Source organism: Pelophylax lessonae (genome assembly GCF_965119305.1).
Source record: "Pelophylax lessonae genome assembly, chromosome: 4".
NCBI lineage: Eukaryota > Metazoa > Chordata > Amphibia > Anura > Ranidae > Pelophylax > Pelophylax lessonae.
Window position 1 is genome coordinate 386,357,224 of NC_138771.1, and position 24,970 is coordinate 386,382,193.

The 24,970-nt window shown below is 45.6% G+C and overlaps 1 protein-coding gene across 1 annotated transcript in view; it reads right to left on the reverse strand.

Annotated features, from left to right (window-relative positions):
- Positions 1 to 24,970, reverse strand: part of LOC309554127 (A disintegrin and metalloproteinase with thrombospondin motifs 2-like) — a gene marked incomplete at its 5' end in the record, with an annotated part of 1,497,034 nt that overhangs the window by 597,014 nt on the left and 875,050 nt on the right. The window contains one exon of the mRNA XM_082255680.1: positions 7,712 to 7,878. Coding sequence (XP_082111806.1) covers positions 7,712 to 7,878 — 167 coding nt within the window. The remainder of the gene's footprint in view (positions 1 to 7,711; positions 7,879 to 24,970) is intronic.

Sequence of the window (24,970 nt, forward strand, 5' to 3'; positions counted from 1 at the left end):
AGGTTCACCATCTCCTTTCTGTGGAATCCAGAAGATGTTACTGGTGCTGGGCAGAGGCTAGCAGAGCTCTGCCCTGTTGTCAGCACTTTAGCTTTGGGAACAGCAATCTCCGGAGTTTCCACTGCCGACTCATAGGCATGCTGCTGAACGTGTCCTAGCAGTTTCCTGTATGCCCTTTCCAGATGCTGTTCTTTCCTTAGCAAGTGTTCTAGATCAGGTTCAAGCTCTGAGACCCCTGTGAGACGGAGCATAGCCTCTCTGTATTCTCGCAGGTTCTCAAGGGTAGGTTCCCCTTCATCCCCAAACACAAACACATCTGTAAGGCTCTCCCACAGCAATCCAGGGCCACCAAAGTCATATCCCTCCGGAGAGCATTCTGATGTCTCTCCTAAATATTTCTGCTCTGCGTGCCATTGCAGAGCCCGATATTGATTGTCCAGCTCTATCTCCTGCTGGACCAGCCTGTCCAACTCGGATACCCATTGCTCCTGGGGCCGCTCTCCCAGGAATGCCATCCGCAACTTCCGTTGATCACTGGCCTGTTCCCCTGGGGTTGGAAAGCACTTTCCCTGGTATATACCAGCAAGCTGGAGGGCTCCAAGCCAGAGCCCCACCCGAATCTGTTGCCTGAGCTCCAGGTATTGATCCACAGATCTTGTCCTGGGGTATACAGAAAGGGAAATCCGCAGCACCCCCTCGAACTCTGATGCCAGGTCCATATCTCCGTTGTAGCCACCAAAGTCTGCTATCCCGATCTTGGATCCCGGTGGAGGTTTGGATGTCCCAGACTGCGGGAAGCATCCCACCGCTTGCCACCAATGTGACGGAATCCGGACACCACCGACTGGGTATCTCCGCCAGTAACCTGCTTCCTAAGCTCTGGAACACCGGATCCGTGATTCTGGCTATAGTTACCCCAAGAACTAGACAGTACAAGTTTTGGAGTGAAACCAGAATGAACTGTTTATTAAAACCAACTCACAGACTTTTATACATTGGAGAAGTATGTCATTGGCCAGTCAAATATTTACAAAAAATATCACACAATAGCTACGATAACGAGGTAGGGCTGACCATGATATCATTAACATACCAATTAACTGAGCACTTAAATCAGCCTAGGCGGAATGCACAGAATGCTAGCAGGCAAACAATAGATGACACAATTAAACACCTGAACATTCAGGAATCTCATTCCAGGCCAGACACACCGGCATCGAGATCCCAAAGAACAATAGACAGCATTAAAGTGTGACACATCCCCATAGCAGACAATGGGCTGCTGTGTGAAAGACAGATGGCTTGAGTTGATGAGACTACCAAAAAGAATTGCTCCACACAGACAGTGGCCAGGAGTCTAGCTTCCTAATTCTGTGACAATACTTCCCCCCTGTTCCATAGTCCGGCAGACCCAGCTAGATCCAATACGGGTCAGCTTGGGGATGTCCGGGAGCCATACTACAATCACAGTTCAGTTTGCCAAGAAAGTCCATCTGCATTGCCATTTTGTCGTCCCAGCCTGTACTGTAGTTTTTGGTCACCCTGTGCCCCTTATAGACACAGGGTGATTTACACATAAGAAGGACTGGGGATGCTGGACAAGGAGTCTCCCACCCTCCCTAAAGCAATTGGGGTTTCACAAGCCCCCCAACCAAAGTGACTCACGTCACAGGGTTGATCTCTCTTGTATGTCCACCTGCTACTCTGTCATCTGCTACCATACATGATTGCTAAACCTATCTGCATCCCATCTGCTACTATCTTACTTTCAAGAACATTTCCTTTCAAGTGTCTGTCATCTACCATCTCTACCCAACCTGTCTCTTCAGCCTATCATCACTGTGTTACTATATACATAAGTCACTCTAGGAAACATCTTATTGAGTGTGTGTATTTACTTGCTGAATTGAGATCATCCACACATGATGAGTCATTGAGAGTTGGGATTGGTGTCTCAGCGTTTCTCTACATGACTACTGAAGTGGAATATTTCTGCAGCTGAAAATCCACATCATACATAAAACGCAGGAGCGTTACAGATAGCTGCCATCATTTCTCCTGGTTGTGCAACATCCCGAAAGGGCAGTTTGTGCGCCTGAGACACAACTGCTCTTCCGAGGCTGATTATGTTGCACAATCAAGAGCCCTTTCTGAATGCTTTATACAAAAGGGTTACAACAAGTGCAAACTAGAGAGAGATATGTTGTCAGTTCAAGCTATGAATAGGGAAACGTTGCTATCCAATGGTTCTAAACAAAAAGTTACCAATGAGGAAGATATAAGAATTATACTCGATTATAACATTCAGCATATAAAAATTGAGAACATTATCAATAGACATTTGCCGATTTTACAGCAGGATAATATATTGGGCAATAAATTGCCATTGAGACCATTGTTTGTGTATAAGAAGGCTCCAACGGTGTGGTTGATCCACCTTCACAAAGTCACAATAAGTTGTTCTCTTTCCTATCAGGTTTCTATGCCTGTGGGAAATGTGTAGTGTGCCGTACAGCCAAGAACAATGTGAAGCAACGTAAAGAATTTACAGCTAATGCCACGGGGAGAAAATACACAATCAATGACCTCATCACATGCTTTACCACAGGTATTGTATACATGCTGGAATGTAGCTGTGGGCTACAATACATAGGCAGAACTTCTAGATCTCTGCAAGTACATGTGGCAGAGCATGTGAGGAATATCAAAAAGGGTAAAACGTCACATTATCTCTCCCACCACTTTAAACAGTGTCATGATAGAGATCCAAGGGGCCTCAAGTTTTGGGGTATAGAGAGAGTTAAAAGACACTGGAGGGGAGGCAACTTTGTCCGACAGCTCAGTAGGAGAGAATCCTTCTGGATTTTTGAGGCTAAGGTTTCCGTCCCCCGTGGGTTAAATGTAGACTTTGACCTAAATTGTTTTATCTCTGACCGTTGAGTTTTTCTTGTGAGTTCTTTAAGTTTTTTAAGTTTTTGTGGTTTATCCATAAGTATGTTTTATATGCATAGTTTTTATGTATTCATGCTTTATATATTTAATGATATTGATTTTATAATGTGATCCAAATGACAGCGGGTTTGTACATTCGACATGCTCCCTTTGTTTATATTTTCAAAATATTTTTAATATTTTTTGATTTATATATATTTTTATTATTGTGCATTGACTGTGTCTGTTCATGCCAGCTGTGTGGTCTATATATGAGTTGTGACCGATTTGTCCTCTCTTTTTAGGATCTATTTGCAGCCTTTTATATTGATTTTAAGTATAGAGCTTTATTCCCCTTTAAGAATATGTTGCCGCCTGGTGTCTTCCGTGTTTGCGGCGTCCCTGTGGCTATGGTAACGCAGAGGGGAAGTTAGCCAATCAGTGGTGATTGCGGGCTACATACGAGGGTGACGGTCTGACCTATCTCTAAGACCGCTGAGGAAGTCTCCGCCCATGGGAGACGATACGCGTGCGGGGGGTTAGGAGGAGCGTCGGACGTCACCCGCTGCCACTTGGAAGCTGGCGAGGACCGAGCAGGACTCGCAGGTCTCGCTGCTGCTGTACATTTGAACCACAATCTTTTATCTACTCAAGAGTAAGAGGCCAATTTTTATCTACTGCTATTCAATAAAGTATGTTATCAGGTTTACACTATGGGTTGCCTGTTTCTGTTTCCTCTATGATGTGTCTGCTGGAGGAAGCCTGGGATTCTTTTGCATTATTCCATGATTAGCGGTGCCCTGAGTTCCCTGCAAAGAGTGGAGATTTGTTGCCTGATGTATATATGGTTAAGGTGAAAGGCCAATTTGCATGGTGGTGGGCGTTTGCACACTGAAGATCACCTGTGTTACCCTTAAGAATTTCACCAATTTTTCCTCACATGTGGGCTGCTTGCATGGACTTTGCTATATTTTTATGTCTTAGATTTTAGATTATTCAAGCACTGCACTATTTGTTTTTATATTTGCTCTGCTGGTTTTGTTCATTGGAACTGAGTTTACAGCTGCTATTGATAGGTTTTGATTAAGCGCTGATATATTGTCTTTTTCTTTTGCACATACACCACAGGCTTTTCTGAATCCCGGGCCCTGGCAAGACCAGTGCAGCCCCGTCCCTACCAGAAGGCCTCAGAACTTAGACAACTTTGGGAGATCCCGGTCCACAACCAGGGACACATACCTTTTACAAGGCCAGACTCAACCCAGAAGGGGGAAAATAGACCCCCCGCCACCATCACCGTTCCTTACCATATAGAAGTTCCTTACCGTTCCTTACGTACTATACACGTACTGAATGACGGGTCTGCCCCCTTCAACTTATGGGTCTCCAAGTTTGGCACATGGCCTGAGCTTGCCCTTTACACCTTGGGGGTGCTGGCCTGCCCTGCAGCCAGTGTATTACCTGAATGTGTATTTAGCACGGCTGGGGGCGTTATCACAGACAATCGCAACTGCCTGTCCAGAGCCAATGTGGACAAGCTCACGTTCATTAAAATGAACCAGGCATGGATCCCACAGGACTTGTCCATACCTTGTGCAGAATAGACATGTATACCGGCCTTACCCAGCCATTGTTGTATTTGATCTTTCTAACTCTTTTGGGGTGTACCCTAATTTAAAAAGAAATAAAATTAAAAACAAAAACCAGTTTTGGCTACCTCGTCCTCCTCCACCGCCGCTTCCACCTACACATCCACCTCCACGGCCTCCAGAAATGGCCTGAAATTTGGCTGGATCCAAAAGCAGCCCTTTATCTGTGATTAAGTAACTAAGAGGCACTTTTCCAGGTGTGCATAGAGGCGGTGTTCCAGAAGGTGCTGCAGTACATACATGCGGATGAATAGTTTTCAAGTCTGGAGAAAAAATTTGTATGTCTTCTAGATACAGAAAGAGACAAACATAAAAGAGATCTGAGAAAATGTTATTACCAAAGTTCTGGAAAACAGCTGGGCCATTACACAATCCAAAGGCATTACAAGATACTCATAATGCCCGTCTCTTGCATTGAAAGCGGTCTCCCACTCTTCACTCTCTTGAATCCTAATCAGATTGTATGCCCCCATGGAGGTCTAACTTTGTGGAAATTCGAGGATACCAAAGCCTGTCAAAGTTCGGAAATCAAGGGTAGCAAGTACCGATTCTTAATGGTGATGGCATTGAGGTCTCTCTATTCAGCGCAGGGATTAGGCGTACCATCCTTTTTCTGCATGAAAAAGAAACTGCCACCTACAGAAGAATTGGACTTTTGGATGAATAATTTTTGTAGATTTTCCTGGACATAGACATGGCTGGAGTCTCAGGAATAGAGAAAGGGTAGGACTTGACCCCGAGACAGAGTAGTCCCAGGTTGAAGCACCTTGGAAAGACATGTTTGAAGGCATTGAGACACCTGACCAGAGTTCCAATCCTAAGTGGGGAAATATTTTTGCAACCACGGAAAACCGAGAATGATGGGACTGGAAAATTTAGGAAAGATCAGGAAGGAGATTTCTTCTGAATGTAAACACCGAAATGCATGGTTATGGAGGTATTTCAAAACCACAGGGGTCCTAAAGTCAGGGTAGAATCATCGACTGCAGTTACCGAGAGGGGCATTGCCAAACGGACAAGAGGAATGCCTAATTCAGTGCCCAGGGACTGCTCAATAAAATTCCCAGCTGCCCCAGAATTCCCATATGCAGATACTTTATATGAATTCAGAGCCCAATGAATGGAGACAGGTTTGATGAATCGAGGGCAGGTGGAAGAATTCAAGTTCAGGTATAAAACATCTGCCTCTGAGCAACCTGGACCTGATAGTTTTCCTGGGCAAACAGGGCAGGACTTTACTATGTGACCACCAACCCCATAAAAGAGGCATGGGCTGATTGCTCCTGTGGTGTGAGGCATGTTTGCCCTAATGGCATAGGTTCTTCACATGGTGGGATATTTGAGTTGTTCAAGGGTAGAGGTGGGTTGTTCAAGTGCTTTCTGGAAAACAAAAAAACACAGAGGACCTACTGGGAGGGGACGCTCCTGGAAGCAGACATTGATTTGGATGCGAAGGGCAATCAAATCATCCCCCTACTGGGGGGTGACGTTATTCAGTCCTCTACAGATCACGCTCCTGAAGGGGACATCGATTTGGATGCTAAGGGCAATCAAATCATCCAAGATGAAGGGTATGGTTTACAGTTAGTTCATCCTTAATACAATCTGCTAAGCTCTGCCAAAACATAGCAGTAAGGGCCTTATTATTACATGCTAATTCTGAGGCCAAGATGCAAAACTTACCTGCATACTGACTAACAGTCATGCTTCCTTGAAGAAGCTAAAGGACACCAGTAGTGAATGAGGCCCTACCTGGTACATTGAAGGTACCACAAAAGGCTCCCAGGAAGGTAGTAAGACTGGCAATTATAGGATCTTGGCACTCCTATAGTGGCGAGGCTGAGGCCAGAGCATCGCGGTCAAGAAGTAATATTATGCATGCCACCTTGGAGCCGTCAGAGGAAAAATGGAAGGCTGCTAGTTAGAAATTAATGTAACACTGATTGATGAAGTCCCGGCAAGCTTTTGGATCACTAGAAAAGTGAGGCGGCAGGGGAAAGGGGGAGTTCTGAGGGATTGCCCGACACAGGAGGAACAACGGAAGCCGGAGCAGTGGGAACCACAGCAGGAGTAGGAACAGAAGGAGGAGAAGGAGTGGTCACAACTAGCAGCTGGTCCAAATAGAGGAAATGTCCTGCAAACATTGCATGATCCATTCTTGATGGGCATGCTCGAGGTCAAATCTCTGCACCAAACACTGAAGTTGTTCATGTAGAAGCTGAGGCTTCTGTCTCTGGGGAGCTCATGAAAAAGATAACAAAAAGAGGGGCGCACCGACCTGGTGCATTACCACTAAAAACATTTATTAAACTGCACTTAGAGTGGCGCCTGTCTTCTTTCTACAGTACCCTACAAGTTTTCTTCTCACTTGTGGCAGAGCAGCCTCCAGTGCCCAAGGACTTTATATACATATGGACTCTTTATGGACTTTTCATGTGTATATGTGCATTAGACATTTTTATTGTGTATGGTTGCAACTGTTGGTATCCCTTTCTTTTCTTTGCGCCAGTATACCAATTTGTTCAAAGCTCTGATTGGAAGCTAAACCCACAAACACCTTGCAACTATAAGAATTTTGGAGTGTCAAAAAAAAAAAAAATCACTGCTTCAATATCAAAGATTGATGGGCAGATATGCAAAATATCCACTGGAAGAAACTTCTGCTTTAAGGGGGCATTGGCAGCTTCTAATGCCAAAGATGACTTTTTTGCATAGTACATAATTTATCAGATTTATTTTTCTGAATTCTTATAAAGGCAAGCTTCATATTTTTATTTCATAATATCACCTTTATCTGTAAGCATTGTTTTAAAATATAGTTGACAAAATAAAAAAAAAAAAAAACCCTTACTATGTGTAAATAATAAACACAATCTAATGGTTGCCTGTTCAAGATTTTCCATGGATGTACTTATTTTTTCACATGACTGTAAATCAATTTACATAGATCTGTTTTCTCTTTGACATTAAAGTATATATTTCTGTTAAACAGTGTAAAAACGAAAGTTAATCCAGTGTGTCTCAATGCTATATGTCTATGAAAATAAAAGATAAAATATGAAAGATTCCAAGAGCTTGAATACTTTTTATGGACACGGTATATACTACATATTAACTTTCAAAAAACTTACAAGAACGACAATTGGAAATCGCAATGGCCCAATGGTCTGAAGTGTTTCCCGATTGTCATCATTACGATAATCCCATTCAATACCCATTTTCACAAATACTTTTGAATCTTGAAGATTCTGATTTTCATCATTTAATATGAACTTTCCAGTTGCTTGATTTCGGATAGCTAGAAAAAGAAAACACAAATATTTACACATTTAAATACACATTTTAAATATTAATGATATTATAAGTGTAAATAACACCTGCACTGCGCAAATGTTCCTACATATATATATAAATTACACTTACACTGCGCCACAGACTAAACACCTAAATGTGCAAATGTGTAAAAATATATAGTTTACAAAAAAAAACCCTTGCTATGTGTAAATAATAAACACGAAAAAATCAATATTAAACAAAAATCATGTGTAGTGCTGTTGCCCCCTTAAAAATCAAACAAAACAAATCAGTGTCCGAAAAAATATCAAATAAACAGACATTAGGTGGCGCAGCAAGTCCTCATACCGCCAATATAAATACAATATGAATACATATACAATGGAATCAAACTATACCGAATTAACAACCTTTTATAAGAAAGTAAATAGTCCCAAAAATCTTCCACAACAGTGTGGAATTTCCGTCTTCATGCAGTGCTTATGACCACCATTCCCTCAATGTGAATTCAATGACTCTCCAAAACTCAATGCCTCACATCTATGATGATCAGCATGCAGAGCTGAAATGGTTAATGACACCTCCACACATATCTCATGGTTCTATTACTCCAAAAAGAAAAATATTTTTTAACCACTTTAAGACCGGAAGGATTTGCCCCCTTCCTGACCAGGCTCTATTTTGTGATTCGGCACTGCGTTATTTTAACGGACAATTGCGCGGCTGTGCAACGCTGTACCCAAATAAAAATTGATGTCCTTTTTTTCCAACAAATAGAGCTTTCTTTTGGTGGTATTTGATCACCTGTGCGATTTTTATTTTTTGCGCTATAAACAAAAAATGAGCGACAATTTTGAAAAAAAAAAAACGGAAAATTGATATCAAATACTTACCGTAATTTTCCTTTCCTGATGGACTCCATGGCAGCATATGTATTGGGTTTAGTCCCGCCTCCAAAACTACCCTATAGGACATCCACTCCCATAAATCTTTGCACCTGTTCAGCACATGTGTTCTGTAACTATTCTCCTTAAAAACTGGGAGGGAACTCCTGCTGCCATGGAGTCAATCAGGAAAGGAAAATTACGGTAAGTATTTGATATCAATTTTCCGTTTTCCTGACAGACTCCATGGCAGCATACGTATCGGGAAATGACTCGCCGTACACAAACAGGGTGGGCAGGTGCTGAACAAAAGTTTAATTCTGTCAACCGACAGGACTTGTAAACCAAAATTAACAGAGGAAAGAGCCGCCGGCTCAACACAATAATGAGACAAAAGGTATTTATGGAAGACCAGGATGCTGCTCTACAAATCACTTCAGGAGAGACATGTCTGGAGACTGCCCAGGAAGTGGAAACACTCCAAGTCGAGTGAGCCATAACCGCCACTGGAGAAGTCAAGCCCTTAGCCCTGTAAGCCCATTGAATGGCCTGAATGATCCAGGAAAAGATAGATCTCGATGAAGATTGTAATCCCTTGTTCTTCCCATTGAAAGAGATAAACAGATACTCTGACTGACAGAAGGGAACCGTAGCTTCTAGATATTGCTTGAGGCAATTACCCACATCCAGCGGATGGACAGGTGAGCCCTCATCCTGCCTGAAGGTAGGCAACACAATTTCTGAGTTTTCATGAAAGACAGAGGCAACCTTTGGTCTTGCTTCCAACATAGGGATTAGGACTACTCTGCCCAGAAAAAAAGGTCAGGAAGGGCTCTTGCGCCCCTAAAGCCCCAATCTCAGAGACCCTCTTTGCAGATGTAATTGCTACCAGGAAAATGGTCAGCAACGTCAACTCCTTGATGGTAAGAGGCTCATTTGTATTTACGAATGTGTTGTGCCAGAAAGTCCAGAACTAAAGGGAGATCCCATTTGGGAAACCTTGGCTTCTTCTGGGGTCTTACTGCCACCCTTGAAGAATTGTTGCACCAGAGAATGGCTAGCCCAATAGATGCCAGTAAACGCTGAGATAGCTGATGCCTGGACTCTGAGTGAGCTCACCGAAAGTGGAAGGTCCAGACCAGACTGCAGAAAGCTCAACACATCTTGAATTTTGATGGAGGAATGAGGATCAGGCCTCGCGGCCAGATGTGAAGAGAATCTTGACCAGATCCTTTCATACACTCTGTTAGTTGAACTCCGCCTGGCACTCAGGAGTGTAGAAATAGCCTCTTCAGGGCACCCTAAGGCCTGTAACCTTCTCCTCTCAACAACCACGCATTCGGATGTAGCCGAGCAGGGCAAGGATGAAGTATGTAACCTTGAGACAGCAGATCCGACCTGATGGGCAGCGGAAATGGATCCTGAACACTGAGGAGTGTTAGAAGAGGGAACAACTGCCTGTTGGACCAGAATGGTATCACCGCCACTACCTCTGACCTGAGTCTCCGGAGAAACTGTAGTATTATCAGGACTGAAGGGTAGGTATAGGCTCTTTGTAACCTCCATCGATCCGTGAGAGCGTCCACTCCGAGAGCCTGGGGATCCCTGAACCTCGTATAGTACCTCTGCAGCTTGCGTTTGCAGGGGGAGGCAAATAGGTCGACCTCCGGGGAGAATCCCAGGGACAGGATCCACCTGAAAACTTCTTCATGGAGGGACCACTCGTTGTTGTCCAACTGCACAGGAGACAGTCGGCTTGAACATTCTGGACTCCCGGAACATAAACTGTTGATAGGCTGGACAGGTTCTTCTGTGCCCAAGCCATAATTGGTTCCACCTCCCACCCTGTTTTCTTATGTAGGCGACTGCCGAGGTGCTGTCCAGCCTGAGCATCACTGGAAGCCCCTTTGTCAAATGGAGGAACGCTTGCAGGGCTTGAAAGGCTGCCCGTAGCTCCAGAACAGAAGTTCCACCTGCCCTGAGCCACCTCTGTGAGGCAGTGGGCACCCCATCCTGTGCTGCTTGCATCTGAGGTCACCACCACCCTTGATGTTGGCACGAAAGAATGGCAGTTCAGCAGATGTTCTCGATTCAGCCACCACGGGAGACTCGCTCTCATGGCCGGGGTCAGGAATATGGGCTGATCTAGATTCCATGTGTCCCACTGCTGCAAGAATCCTTTCTGGAAAGGTCTCATTCTCCATAATGCCCATTTCACCATGGGAGCCACTGCGACCATGGTCCCAATAACTTTCAAGCACTGACGAGATGAGTAGTTGAGACATGAAGAATTCTGTCCCGGACCACTGAGACTTTCTCTTCTTGAAGAGACAGTGTCGCTCTCGCTGTATTGAACAAGGCCCCAAGATAGACAAGGGACTGGGTTGGAATTAAATGACTCTTTTCTACATTCAGCAGCCATCCGAATGTCTGAAGGCTAGACACAACATGATTTAGGTGTTCCAACAGCTGAACTTTGTCTTGAGACAGAAGGAGGAGGTCGTCCAGATAATGATGAAGCCGAATGCCTCTTTTCCTAATCAAAGCTAGCACAGCCAACAAGACTTTTGAAAAGGTCCATGGAGATGTGGAAAGCCCGAAGGGGAGACAAGTAAATTTCAGGTGCGAGTGACCTACGGCAAACCAGAGATAGCTCTGAAACTCCTTTGCAACAGGGACATGAAAGTACGCGTCCTTTAGATCTATGGACACCATCCAGTATGCTGACTGGACCGCTTGATGGATAGATAGAAGTGTCTCCATCTTGAATTTTTCCCTTTTAATGTACCGATTTAGAAAGGTCAGATCCATGACTGGTCTCCACGAGCAGTTTTTCTTCTGGACCAGGAAAAGTGGAAAGTAAATTCCCTGGCCTCTGGCACGGAAATGACAGCCCCTTGAGACACCAGAGACTCTATATAGGAAAGTGGTACCTGGCGTTTCTCTCCTAAAGATGGTAGAGCTGTAGGCAGGAATCTTGACCTGGGTGTTTCGCTGAAAACCCACTTGTGTCCGGATGAGACTGTCCTGACAGTCCAGGGGTCCCGGATTGAGGCCACCCAGACATGCCGAAAGTGTAGCAACCAAGACCCCACCCCTAAATTCCTGAGCGGGCCAATCTCAAAAGGACTTTGTAGCCTCACGGTCACCAGAAGGGACACTCTTCGAAGTCTTCTGAGAGGTGGATTGTCTTGACCTATAATTGCGACCAAACTCTCTGCTGGGTCTGTAGGTGCGCGCTTCTCTGGCGCGATCTGGGACATATCTCCTGGGTTGCCCCTTTTTCGTATTAAGAAGGCGTCGACCCTGTGGAAGAAAACCAGACTTACCGCCTGTAGCCAGGGTTATGGCATCATTCAGCTTATTCCCAAAGAGGGAGGAGCCCTTAAAGGGAATCTGGCACCAGACCTGCTTGAATGCTGGGTCTTTGACCCAGGGGCGGAGCCAAAGAGCCCGCTTTGCTGTCACTGAGGACAACATAACCCTAGCCAGGAGATGGATCAGGTCGATAGAAGCCTCCCCCAGAAAAGATGAGGCCATCCTTAGTTCCTGTTTCGGGGAACTTCTGGCCACCTCCTCCTATACACTCCCAAAAGATTCATCCACAGAATCGGCCCACAATTCCATAGCCTTGGACAATGCTGCTAAGGCCAAGGCCGGTTTACGGGACATGCCTGCCATCAAATAGATCCTCTTCAGATCCGAATCCATCCTTCTGTCTAGAAGATCCTTAAAAGAGACCATGTCCTCTAGCGGGAGGGTCACATGTTTGACCAGCCTCATTACCGCTGTGTCCACCAAGGAAGGAGATTCTAGGTTTTTCACATCCTCTTCCTTGAAAGGATACAAGCCGGACATCTTGGAAAGCATGGAGTTTTTCCTCTCCACCTTACTCCATTCATCTGTAATAATATCCCCCAACTCACCCAGAAAGGGGAAGTTAAGACTCTCCTTGCGGAGTTGTTTAAATAATTTCTTCTGTTTTGGAGGAGATACAGCTTGATATGCTCAATTCAGAGTCTCTCTGACTGCTTTAACGAGGGAAGGGACGAGGGCAAACTCAAAGCCCAAACAAGGGTCCTCTACCTCAGAGTCACTGTCCGAAAGGAAAGCTGACGGATGACTGGGTTGAGAGGATTCAAAATCTTCACGAAACTGTACTCTCGCAGGAGGAGAACTTGGAATCACCTTGGTGCCTTGCGTCTGACCGACACCTAACTCCGCCAGGGAGTCCTTGACGACTCTCTTCACAAGGGTTTCCAGACGTTGGTCGGAGCTGTCCCTCTCTCCCGCAGCCTGGGAGACACATTTTTCACACATGGACTTGTCTTCAGGGATATGGGCGCCACAACCCATTCTGTCTGGGTGTGGTGAGGGGCCAGCTGATGCAGACGCCTTCCCATGATGCTGGGAGCCCGACGGGGATCTCCAAGCGGATATTGAGGAGGAGTGCCGGTGATGAGATCTTGATCGACACTCATTCCTATGTGAGGAGTGTCGAGCATCCGATCGGGGAGGGCTGTAAAACAAAGGAAACAAAGCGGACACATAAGGAGCCAGGGACATAAATAACACCCCAATCCCCCCTTTTCACACCCCACTGACCACAGGAGGGCGGAGAGGTTTCCATTCTGGCACTGACCTGCAGGGATGAGCCAGACAACGGGATCAGAACAGGAAGAGAGGTTGGGGGGGGGGGTTCCCATAACCCTGGGTCCAGTGTACTCACCAGGAACCTGGGTGAGCTTGAGTTCAGAGTGGCAGCAGGATGCAGCAGGCAAAATCGGTTCACAGGCAGAAAAACTGGCTTTCCTATAGCTTACTGCACATGCGCGGAAACCAAGCCTCGTTCCAGAGGCGCTCACGCATGCGCAGTATGCAGAAACCAGCGTCCGGTCAGGGAGTGAATGGCGACCGGCCCCAGAGCACTAGCCACCAGGGATGAACAGAAAAGAGCAGGTAAGAACAAAACTGCACGCCCTAGAAAAAACTAGCTGCCATGGAGTAAATTAACACATTAGTACTCACTGCCACCAAACGATCCATTAGCCACCAGGGATGGATACACCAGACTTCATATGGGGAACAGGCCACCCGCAGCAGCTGGGTTCTCTGGCCAAGGCTGCATATGAAGTATTTAGCCCCACTCCATACCCCGCAACAGCTGGGGCTTATCGGAGAATACTCAATACCAGTTTGGCAGAGTCATCCATCTCCTGGGATCCAACGGGTAGGGTACAGGTAATCCGTAGGAGGACAAAAAAGGAACACGTGTGCTGAACAGGTGCAAAGATTTATGGGAGTGGATGTCCTATAGGGTAGGTTTGGAGGCGGGACTAAACCCAATATGTATGCTGCCATGGAATCTGTCAGGAAAAACAATATTTTTCACATTCTGCTATATGACATTCTCAAAAAAATTTGTCTACTAACTACGGAAAAGATTTATGTCATTTTTATTGTTTTTTTTTTAATAGTAATGGCGGCGATCTGCGATTTTTTGCAGGACTGCAACATTGCGGCGGACAGATCGGACCCCTAACTGACATTTGACATTTTTGGGGGTACCAGTGACATTTCTACAGTAATCAGGGCTAAAAATATGCACTGTTACTGTAATAATGACACTGACAGGGAAGGGGGTTAACCCTGTGGGTGATCGATGGGTTAAATGTGAGCCTAGGGGAGTGATTCTAACTGTGGGGGGCGTGGCTTCTGAAATTACCATAGAGACATGTGATCCTATGTGATCCTATATAGATCATTTCAGCGGGGAGCGACTGTCGGTGTCAGTCGGCAATTGGAGCCGCCTGACCCGTGCATCGGCTTCCCCGCTGCCAAGTGGAGGTGGGAACGCACCGCCGGAGGCGCGCGCTTGCCCCCTAGCTTCCCACGCGCGACAGATGTAGTTTGCGCAGAGAGCCACTCTGCCGCAGTAAAAAGGCGGCGGGTGGTTGGGAAGTGGTTAAATATTCACCTTTCTGACCATCACCCATGAACAAGAAAGGCTCACAAAAAGTGCAGTACCTTAACACCTTCAGAGTTTGTTAATACCAAAAAATACTCACAAACATAATAAAAAGCATTGCCTTTGACCAATAAAACAAGCCGTCAGTGTGCCCACTTTCCCTGCATGAGTGGGAGCTCCGAAGTCTCACCACCTCGCAGTGCATCTCACTACCTCCATGTCTCCTCTGAAAGAGCGTGCCTGCCACACCTGCAGTCCTACCTGCAGTTAGACTCTGACATGTTTCGTCCCTGCAGACCTCCTCATAGAGCCACATGGGACTGCTAGTGTGGTAGGCATGCTGATCCAGAGGAGACACGTAGTTAGGGAGCTGCACCGCGAGGTGGTGAGACAGAGAAGATCCAGGGCAAGCGGGCACACTGACAGCTTGTTTTAATGGTTGAACTCGGTGTTCAACATTTTTTTTTTTTTTTTTTAATATATTTTGGTTATGAAGCAGAAAATTGTTTCACAAGCTTAAATTAGGTTCTTTCCGCCTTTTAGATAAATTAGAAAATGTAGCCATGATACATATGGCCTAGGTTTTGTTTGGATTAACTGTTTTTTATTTAAATAAAACTCATACTGGAAGTAATATAGAACCGCTACTGCTGTCAGATGCTCACCCGCAGGGCCCTGATCGAGCCAGGGAGGTGCATCTGTCAGTATCATGAGGCAGTCCTTTTGGTGGGCCCTCCCACACTACTGCAAATGCCAGAATGGGTATTCACTTTATGGTCTCCAGCATCCTGTGCACCTGTAGGGGTATGCCAAGCACATCTGAATGCATCCTGATAGGTTTAGCTCCCTACTGAAAACAGAAATAAGGTAATATTTGTTTAATTTTTCCACCAATGTCAATCTTAGATTATCTACTTAAAGTGTTTATAACCTTAACACTTAAATTCACTGCCAGCCCCATGTATGCAGCCACAAACTGCACAGTTTTAGTGTTTTTTTTTTTTTTTTAAATCGATGCCTCTAAATACCTTTTTTCAAGTATATTCAGGCTGGTCACATGACTCCCCGCCGCTCTCCTACTCTAATCCAGGGCTACAGTGGGAGGGGCTGAGATCTCCCTCTGAAGTCAGCCGGGGAAGTCATGTGGCTGCTCAGCTCCTCCTGCTGTAGCCCTGGATCAGAGGTGTAGAGTGGCCGGGAGTCACATGACCGGCCTGAAGATACATGAAAAAGGGTATTTACATGCTTCATTGTTAACAAACACCTATACAGTGCATTATGGCTGCTTAAAAGAGAGGGGTTGGCAGTGGATTTTTTAAAAGTTTACTTTTCTACTAACAGCAGCAGAAGGGGGTGGGCGGGGGGGATGGCTCACACAGACACAGGAGCTGACAGGTAGGGGAGGGGGGAGAGGAGGACAGAGGAGAGCTGCGGATGACGGAGACACGTAAACTGACAATGGTGTCAGGACTCAGCAGCCATGATAAACCGTGGTCAGTTTACAGGGGGAAGGGCAGAAACAGACAGGATTAGCCAGTTTTTTTTACAGCTTACAGAGGGACAGGTTAGACAGAACATGCACTGTGCTGTTTAACCTAAAATAATAATCTTTTCTTTTTTCTTAGGGTTACAAACACTTTAATGCAGACCGGAAAAACCTCCAAATGTTACCCTATCACTCAATATTGATACAACCGATGCAAGGACTAGGTCAACCAGCACCTGAGGCAAAGATGCCAAACTGTGTCCCCCTCCTCCGTGATGTGTGTGTCCAATCGGCTTACCCACACCAAATGTGTGCACTAGATAGCTATATCAATTTACAAAGTGTAGGAGTCAGTGGTGGATAAACAAATGAGTACAGCCGCAGTAGTAGGACCGTTGCTGGCGATGCAGCTCTGAAACAGGGGCTTTCTTGCATATATGATGGAGTTGTGCCTCTATTCAACCATTCTGGGAAGCCGTGCATGACATGGTCTTTAAGGTGTCCACTTACCTGCTGGAATATTTACCCACTCAATTTTTACTTTATCACTCCTCCATAATAAGCTGCGAGTTCCACAAATCTTTATTGATGTACAGTATTGGAAAAATGCTGCCTGCATGTGCATCCCAATACTCTTGAAACAGACCAATCCACCAACACTAGCAGACTGGTTCATCAGAATTAATAAAGAAGTGGAGATGAAGGAGCTAATTTGCACTGCTTCGGACAGGGTGGACAGGGTTTATTTGACTTGGGCATGCTGGTTAAAGTGCAAATACTCAGTGGAATATAAGGCTGCATTTTCACCTGCTTCCTCGTAAATATCTTGATCTCTGGCTAATTTCCTTACTGCAATTGTGTTTGGTTTGGGTTCTACTTGTACGAACACGGCTAATGTGTAAGGTAAAATCTACTGGCTTGGAAAGGTCGGTTTGTAATTGGATAGAAAATTGGCTCAAAGATTGAATTCAGAGAGTAGTGGTTAATGATTCTTACTCTGAATGGTCTAAGGTTATCAGTGGTGTACCTAAGGTTCAGTGTTGGGACCCTTACTTTTTAATATCTTTATAAATGATATAGGGTCTGGGATTAAAAGTACCATTTCAGTCTTTGCAGATGACACCAAGCTTTGCAGTGGAATAACTTCCTTACAGGATGTCTCCAACTTACAAGCTGATCTCAATGCACTGTTTCATTAGGCAACTATGTGGCAAATGAGGTTTAATGTTGATAAATGTAAAGTTATGCACTTTGGGGCTAAGAATATGCATGCATCATACATACTAGGTGGAGTAGAACTGGGGGAATCCATAGCTGAGAAGGATCTCGGTATTCTGGTAGATCATAAGCTTAATAATAGCATGCAATGCCAAGCTGCAGTTTCCAAAGCTATATTGCTTGTATTAACAAAGGCATGGACTCCAGAGAGCGAGATATCATTTTGCCCCTGTACAAATCATTAGTAAGACCTCATCTGGAATATTAAACCTCATCTGCCATGTAGTTGCCCACCCCATTATTTTGTTCAGGTCCGCTTGTAAGGTTTCCACATCCTGCATACAGGGAGTGCAGAATTATTAGGCAAATGAGTATTTTGACCACATCATCCTCTTTATGCATGTTGTCTTACTTCAAGCTGTATAGGCTCGAAAGCCTACTACCAATTAAGCATATTAGGTGATGTGCATCTCTGTAATGAGAAGGGGTGTGGTCTAATGACATCAACCCCCTATATCAGGTGTGCATAATTATTAGGCAACTTCCTTTCCTTGGGCAAAATGGGTCAAAAGAAGGAATTGACAGGCTCAGAAAAGTCAAAAATAGTGAGATATCTTGCAGAGGGATGCAGCACTCTTAAAATTGCAAAGCTTCTGAAGCGTGATCATCGAACAATCAAGCATTTCATTCAAAATAGTCAACAGGGTCGCAAGAAGCGTGTGGAAAAACCAAGGCGCAAAATAACAGCCCATGAATTGAGAAAAGTCAAGCGTGTAGCTGCCAAGATGCCACTTGCCACCAGTTTGGCCATATTTCAGAGCTGCAACATCACTGGAGTGCCCAAAAGCACAAGGTGTGCAATACTCAGAGACATGGCCAAGGTAAGAAAGGCTGAAAGACGACCACCACTGAACAAGACACACAAGCTGAAACGTCAAGACTGGGCCAAGAAATATCTCAAGACTGATTTTTCAAAGGTTTTATGGACTGATGAAATGAGAGTGAGTCTTGATGGGCCAGATGGATGGGCCCGTGGCTGGATTGGTAAAGGGCAGAGAGCTCCAGTCCGACTCAGACGCCAGCAAGGTGGAGGTGGAGTACTGGTTTGGGCTGGTATCATCAAAGATGAGCTTGTGGGGCCTTTTCGGGTTGAGGATGGAGTCAAGCTCAACTCCCAGTCCTACTGCCAGTTTCTGGAAGACACCTTCTTCAAGCAGTGGTACAGGAAGAAGTCTGCATCCTTCAAGAAAAACATGATTTTCATGCAGGACAATGCTCCATTACACGCGTCCAAGTACTCCACAGCGTGGTTGGCAAGAAAGGGTATAAAAGAAGAAAAGCTAATGACATGGCCTCCTTGTTCACCTGATCTGAACCCCGTTGAGAACCTGTGGTCCATCATCAAATGTGAGATTTACAAGGAGGGAAAAAAGTACACCTCTCTGAACAGTGTCTGGGAGGCTGTGGTTGCTGCTGCACGCAATGTTGATGGTGAATAGATCAAAACACTGACAGAATCCATGGATGGCAGGCTTTTGAGTGTCCTTGCAAAGAAAGGTGGCTATATTGGTCACTGATTTGTTTTTGTTTTGTTTTTGAATGTCAGAAATGTATATTTGTGAATGTTGAGATGTTATATTGGTTTCACTGGTAAAAATAAATAATTGAAATGGGTATACTGTATATTTGATTTTTGTTAAGTTGCCTAATAATTATGCACAGTAATAGTCACCTACGCACACACATATATCCCCCTAAAATAGCTAAAACTAAAAACAAACTAAAAACTACTTCCAAAAATAGTCAGCTTTGATATTAATGAGTTTTTTGGGTTCATTGAGAACATGGTTGTTGTTCAATAATAAAATTAATCCTCAAAAATGCTAATTTGCCTAATAATTCTGCACTCCCTGTAGAAGATATTGGCATGCCTAGTTTAGTATCATCTGCAAATACTGAGATTGTACTAGATATCCCCTCCTCTAGATCATTTATGAATAAATTAAACAGGATTGGTCCCAGGACAGAACCCTGGGGGACCCCACTTTCCACACCCGCCCAATCTGAGTACTCCCCATTAATCACCACCCTCTGGACTCTCCCCTGGAGCCAGTTCTCTATCCAGGTACTCACCTTATGGTCCATACCTACCTTCCTAATTTGTACAGTAAGCGTTTGTGGGGAACGGTGTCAAAGGCCTTTGCAAAGTCCACATACACCACATCCAAGGGCAATGATAGCATCCCAGTAGGTAATAGATACTGTATAGTCAGATGTGTGACATCATAAAAGTGTGACGCCCAGGCAGCAGGAAGGGATGAAGAAATCAGAGTCTATAAGAGGCAGCAGTCCAAGATGGTTGCCAACAGGAGGGCAAGGCAAGACCCTGACAGTACCCTCCTCTCAATGGCCCCTCCTCCGCGGAGCAAAAAACGGTTTCTGAGGAAAGTGAGCATGAAAAGCACAGAGAAGGGAGGGGCATGAACATCAGCGGAGGGAACCTAGGAGCGCTCCTCAGGACCATAACTCTTCCAGTGCACCAGGTATTGAACCTGACCTGGGAACAGACAAGAATCCAAGATGCAGCTAACCTCATACGCCTCATGATTGCCCACAGGAATGGGACGAGGACGGGGAAGTGAAGAAGTATAGCGATTGCAAACCAGTGGCTTCAAAAGTGACACGTGAAAGACATTGGAGCTACGCATGCCAGAGGGAAGATCAAGGGCATAGGCCACTGGGTTCACCTTACGGAAGATGCAAAAAGGCCCAACAAAAAGGTGCCAGTTTTGGAGTAGGCACCCTGAGGTTGAGATTACGGGTCGACAACCACATCCTCTCCCCGACCTGGTACAAAGGAGCAGATAAACGTCTCTGGTCAGCCTAAAGCTTCTGACGCTGTGCAGAGACCCGTAAAGACTTTTAAATCTTCACCCAAGAGAAACGGAGAGCACGAAGATGATCCTTCACAGCAGGGATGTCCTGTGCCAAGAACGACTCGGGCAATACAGCGGGTTGGAACCTATAATTGGCCATGAACAGAGATATTCCAGAAGATGAGTACTTATCACTAATAGCAATGTAGCAGAGGAGAGGTTCGGCAAGAGCGGATGATCCGGTAGCGGGATACAGGGATCAGCGCAGCGTGGTTTCCGACATCGAGGTATGCTTGCAAGCATGAGAGCTTCAAGACAGGTTAGCATCAAGGCACAAAGCAGTTTGAACGAACACATGTGAGTGAGAGCCGGCGATCTAAATAGCCATCCAGTCCGGCGCTCAGTGATGACAGCATCAGTCTTAAAGGTGTATGCGCACCTTACCAAAAGAGAATGGTGGGGCGCATACACTTATGAAAGAGTAATTAGGGTACCCAAAGGTACCAGAACATTACACCTTCTCCATGAGGTGGGTCCAGGTGGTCTTCACACTCTTAGCAGCCTTCTGGCTCTTAGTAGCTGAAGAGCCTGTTACTTTCATGCCGCTATGCGGGTCCGGCGTCTCCTCTGTGCCTTACACCCACTCCCAGTTGCGCTGTGCGTGCTCGGCGTCTTCCCTGTTCAGACGGGAAGTTCCGGTTTCAGAACTCGGCCTCGAGCATACTGGGTCCTCCCTCATCGCTGCTGATGTTATGCGGCTGGCCTTTTATAGCATGGCGCCCACTGTTTGCAGGGGAGGACCGAAGGAGACCCAAGCTGCTGAGTGGGGCAACAAGCGGAGGGAACACTACGCTGTGTCCAACTGGCCTGTGCCACAAGAGTTGACCTGTGAGAAGCCCAAAAGGCATGCAGGTAGAGTGTGGCCCTCACCGGCGTTCCTGAACCTGCCTCACAGGAGTACCATCCGACTCTCTAGGTCTTTTGGTCAGAGAAAAAAAAACAAATGTTTCGCTGTAGGAGAAGCACAATCAATACTGAGGGACAAGGGGAAGGGTGGGGCCTTTTAACAGCTGTGAACTGATTGTGTTTCCTGTAGGGTGGAGCCTCTCATCTTTTATATGTTGCCGTCCTGAAAGGTGAGAGGAGAAATTAATCTTTTCTGGCTAATCAAGCATCATAGACATGATGTTATTAAACAAGCAATATTGAGTGTGACCAGGGGCAGCATCAGATAACTTTTTTGGGGTTTGCTATGCTGATGCTGGAGTATAGATGGGGGAGCCAAGTGCTTGACCCTGAATCCTATGTTATAAGAAAGGCCAACATAACATTACAAGAAATACAATGGTATGTTCTAGAAATCATTCACATTGTTGTAAGAACACAGAATGTAGCCCCTTTTAAGTGTATAGGGCACAGTAGTCAGCAAGTGCAAAGATCATTTTAAAAGAATTAGGCTGACACCTTGAAGTAACTAAGAACAAAACTGCAGTGTGCTATGCAGCATGGGCAAAACATGGATGTGGTCTGTTACTTCAAAGTGTATGACTTAGTACGTACTACCTTTCCCCTTTGCTTTGCTATGATTTAAGCTGGGTATACACGTACAGAAATCCATCTGGTCCAGCAGAACTGGACAAATTTCCGTATGTGTGAACATGGACATAAATAAGGGGGAAAGGGGGAGGGGGGTGTATAAACCCCCTCCCCCCTTCAGAGAAGAGTTAGGTTTGTGAAAAAAAGTGAGCTTTGCGCTCGTCCCTGTCCGGTCCATAATTGTCAATGGATGGGAACAAGGCAAGCTCCAGTGTTGATCCAGCCACTGTCATGCTGCTGCTCCCCACTCCCCCTCCTCTCCACTTTAGATCTCTTCGGCTGTCTGCATCTTGGCTCATCTTGGGCGGGGCGGTCCGCTGACATCTCAGGCTCAGGCGGGACGGACTGTTGACAACTCGGCTCGGCTTTGCTCAGCTTGAGCAGGGTGGTCCGCTGACATCTCGGCTTGGCTTGGGGGGTGCACACTACATTGTGACATAAAGGCGCCTTTCTCACAAATGTAAATTGTACTGCAAGGAGGGGGAGCGGGAGGAGAAGAGGATCAATTCCTGCCCTCGGTGCCTGGCCTGCACCAGAAAACTAAGGTCAGTGCATGACAGCTCCATGCCACAGTCTGACTACCCTGCTGTGACAGAACCCACTGTCACTTAGCGTCGATGTCACGGCAATGTGTAATCAACGATGCAGCTGCTATGTTCATTTAGAGGCAGGTGGTCAAGAAGTGGTTCTGTTTATTCATCCTCTGTGTCCCCGTTCACACTATCTGCGGCTTTGAAATTATGCAACTTCATCTGAAATCGCACAATTTCAAAGCCGCATGTCAGCACGACTTCAGGTGTGACTTTGGAGATATCTGGGCAGCTTTCTGCACAGATGTCTATGCAAATCACACCCAAAATCGACAAAATTAGTTTAACCACTTTACAACCGGAGGATTTTGCTGTCTTCCGTCCAGGCCACTTTTTGCGATTCGGCGCTGTGCGACTTCAACTGACAATTGCGCGGTCGTGCGACGCCGTACCCAAACGAAATTTACGTCCTTTTTTTCCCACAAACAGAGCTTTCTTTTGGTGGTATTTGATCACCTGTGCGATTTTTACTTTTTGCGCTATAAACAAAAAAAGAGCGTTTATTTTGAAAAAATAACAATATTTTTCACATTTTTTTATATGAAATTCCCCCCAAAAAAGATGTAAAAACCAATTTTTTTAAAAGTTTTTGGCCAATTTGTTTTATGCTACATATGTTTGGTAAAAAAAATCGCAATAAGCGTATTTTGATTGGTTTGCGCAAAAGTTATTGCGTTTACTAACAAAGGGAAAGATTTCTGTCATTTTTGGTGTTTTTTTTTTAACGCGTAATGGCGGCGATCTGCGATTTTTTTTGCGGGACTGCGACATTGCGGCGGACAGACCGGACCCCTGACTGACATTTTTGACACTTTTGGGGGTACCAGTGACATTACTGCAGTAATCAGTGCTATATATATGCACGGTTACTGTAAAAATGACACTGGCAGGGAAGGGGTTAATTTTATTGGAGAGGGAGGGGTTAATGTATGCCTGGTGCTTACTGACGTGTAGGGGGGGAGGTGACTATGTGATTCATGGACAGATCGGATGTCCAGCTATGCTGAACAGTCCGATCTGTCACTCCCTGTCACTATGGAGATCCGCCCGCTGTGTTTACACACAGCGGGCAGATCTCCAGACCCAATCCCGACGATCGGGTAAGAGCAGCGGCGATCGCCGCTGCTCCTCCCCTGGCCCGACTCCCGCTGTGAATGAAAACAGCGGGAGCGAGCCTCCGGCGGCGCGCAAGCGCCGCCCAGAAGGGGGAGTGTCCAGTCACGTTAATACTACGTGGCTGGACGATAACGAACCACTCTGCCGCAGTAGTATTACTGTGAGCTGATGCAGAGTGGTTAAGAACGACTTTTTCAAATCAGTCCGGCACCGTAAAGTCTGCATCGTCCTGATTTGAACAGTGCCATTGCCAGCAATAGGGTGCAGCTTGTGATGTGCGACCTGTCAAATCGGATGACAAGTCGCTCCAAAGTGAACGAGGGCTTAGTCCATTCTTTTACACAATCTGGTCATGCTCACTACTTTCTGTGCCATGCTTAACAGAATTTGTTTTTCAACTGTATCCCAGTGGGGCTGTTTTTTTGTCACACTGCTTTAATGTCTAGCAACCAATCCGTGAGCAGTAATCATGTGCAGTAACATCTAGCAACCAATCAGTGGGCAGTAATAATGTGTAGTAACTTTTAGCAACTAATCAGTGAGCAGTAATGATGTACAGTAACCTCTAGCCTCCAATCAGCAAGCAGAAATGTTGTGCTATAACCTCTAGCAACTAATCAGTGAGTCATAAAGTGTGCTGCAACCAATCCCAATCTTTGCCTGATCTGTTGCAGTAAACTGATGTTTGGTCTTCCTGCTATTTGTTAAATGTTACAGAGCGAAAATGTTTTTAATGGCACCAAAATGTGGTGTCTTTTTGCTGTGATTGGTACACAATTTGTTGCACAACAAGCATCCAAAACCACACCGTGTTTTGGTGCCACTAAAAATGAATGGAACACAAACACATGTGCTGCGTTTTTTCAACATTGCAGTATGATTTGGAATTGTGGGCAGAAACACGGCGATATTCTGCCCACACTCCCAAATCGCTACATGTGAACAGTCAGGCCCTAACAGGCTAACACAACAGCAATTTTTGAAGACTTAGGCTCCATGTACACGGGACGTTAGAAAAAACGTCCTGCAAAGCTATTTCTGACGCCGGGAAAAAGCAGCTGTTAAACGTGCTTTCAGTAGCTTTTTCCATTTGCGTTATTGCACGTTTGGCCACGTTGCTTTTAGCAGCGTTTTTCTGCCTCCATTCAAAATCAATGGCTCCCTATGGGAGCCTATTGATTTGAATGGAAGGCGCACCGCAAGTCAGATCAGGATGATCCGACTTGCGGCGCGACCTGCACTGTGAGAATCTTGAGGGGGAACTCCACCCAAAAATGGGAAAAAAATTGCGTGGGGTTCCCCCCCAGGTTCCAAACCAGGCCCTTCGGGTCCGGTATGGAATTTGAGGGTAGCCCCACGCTG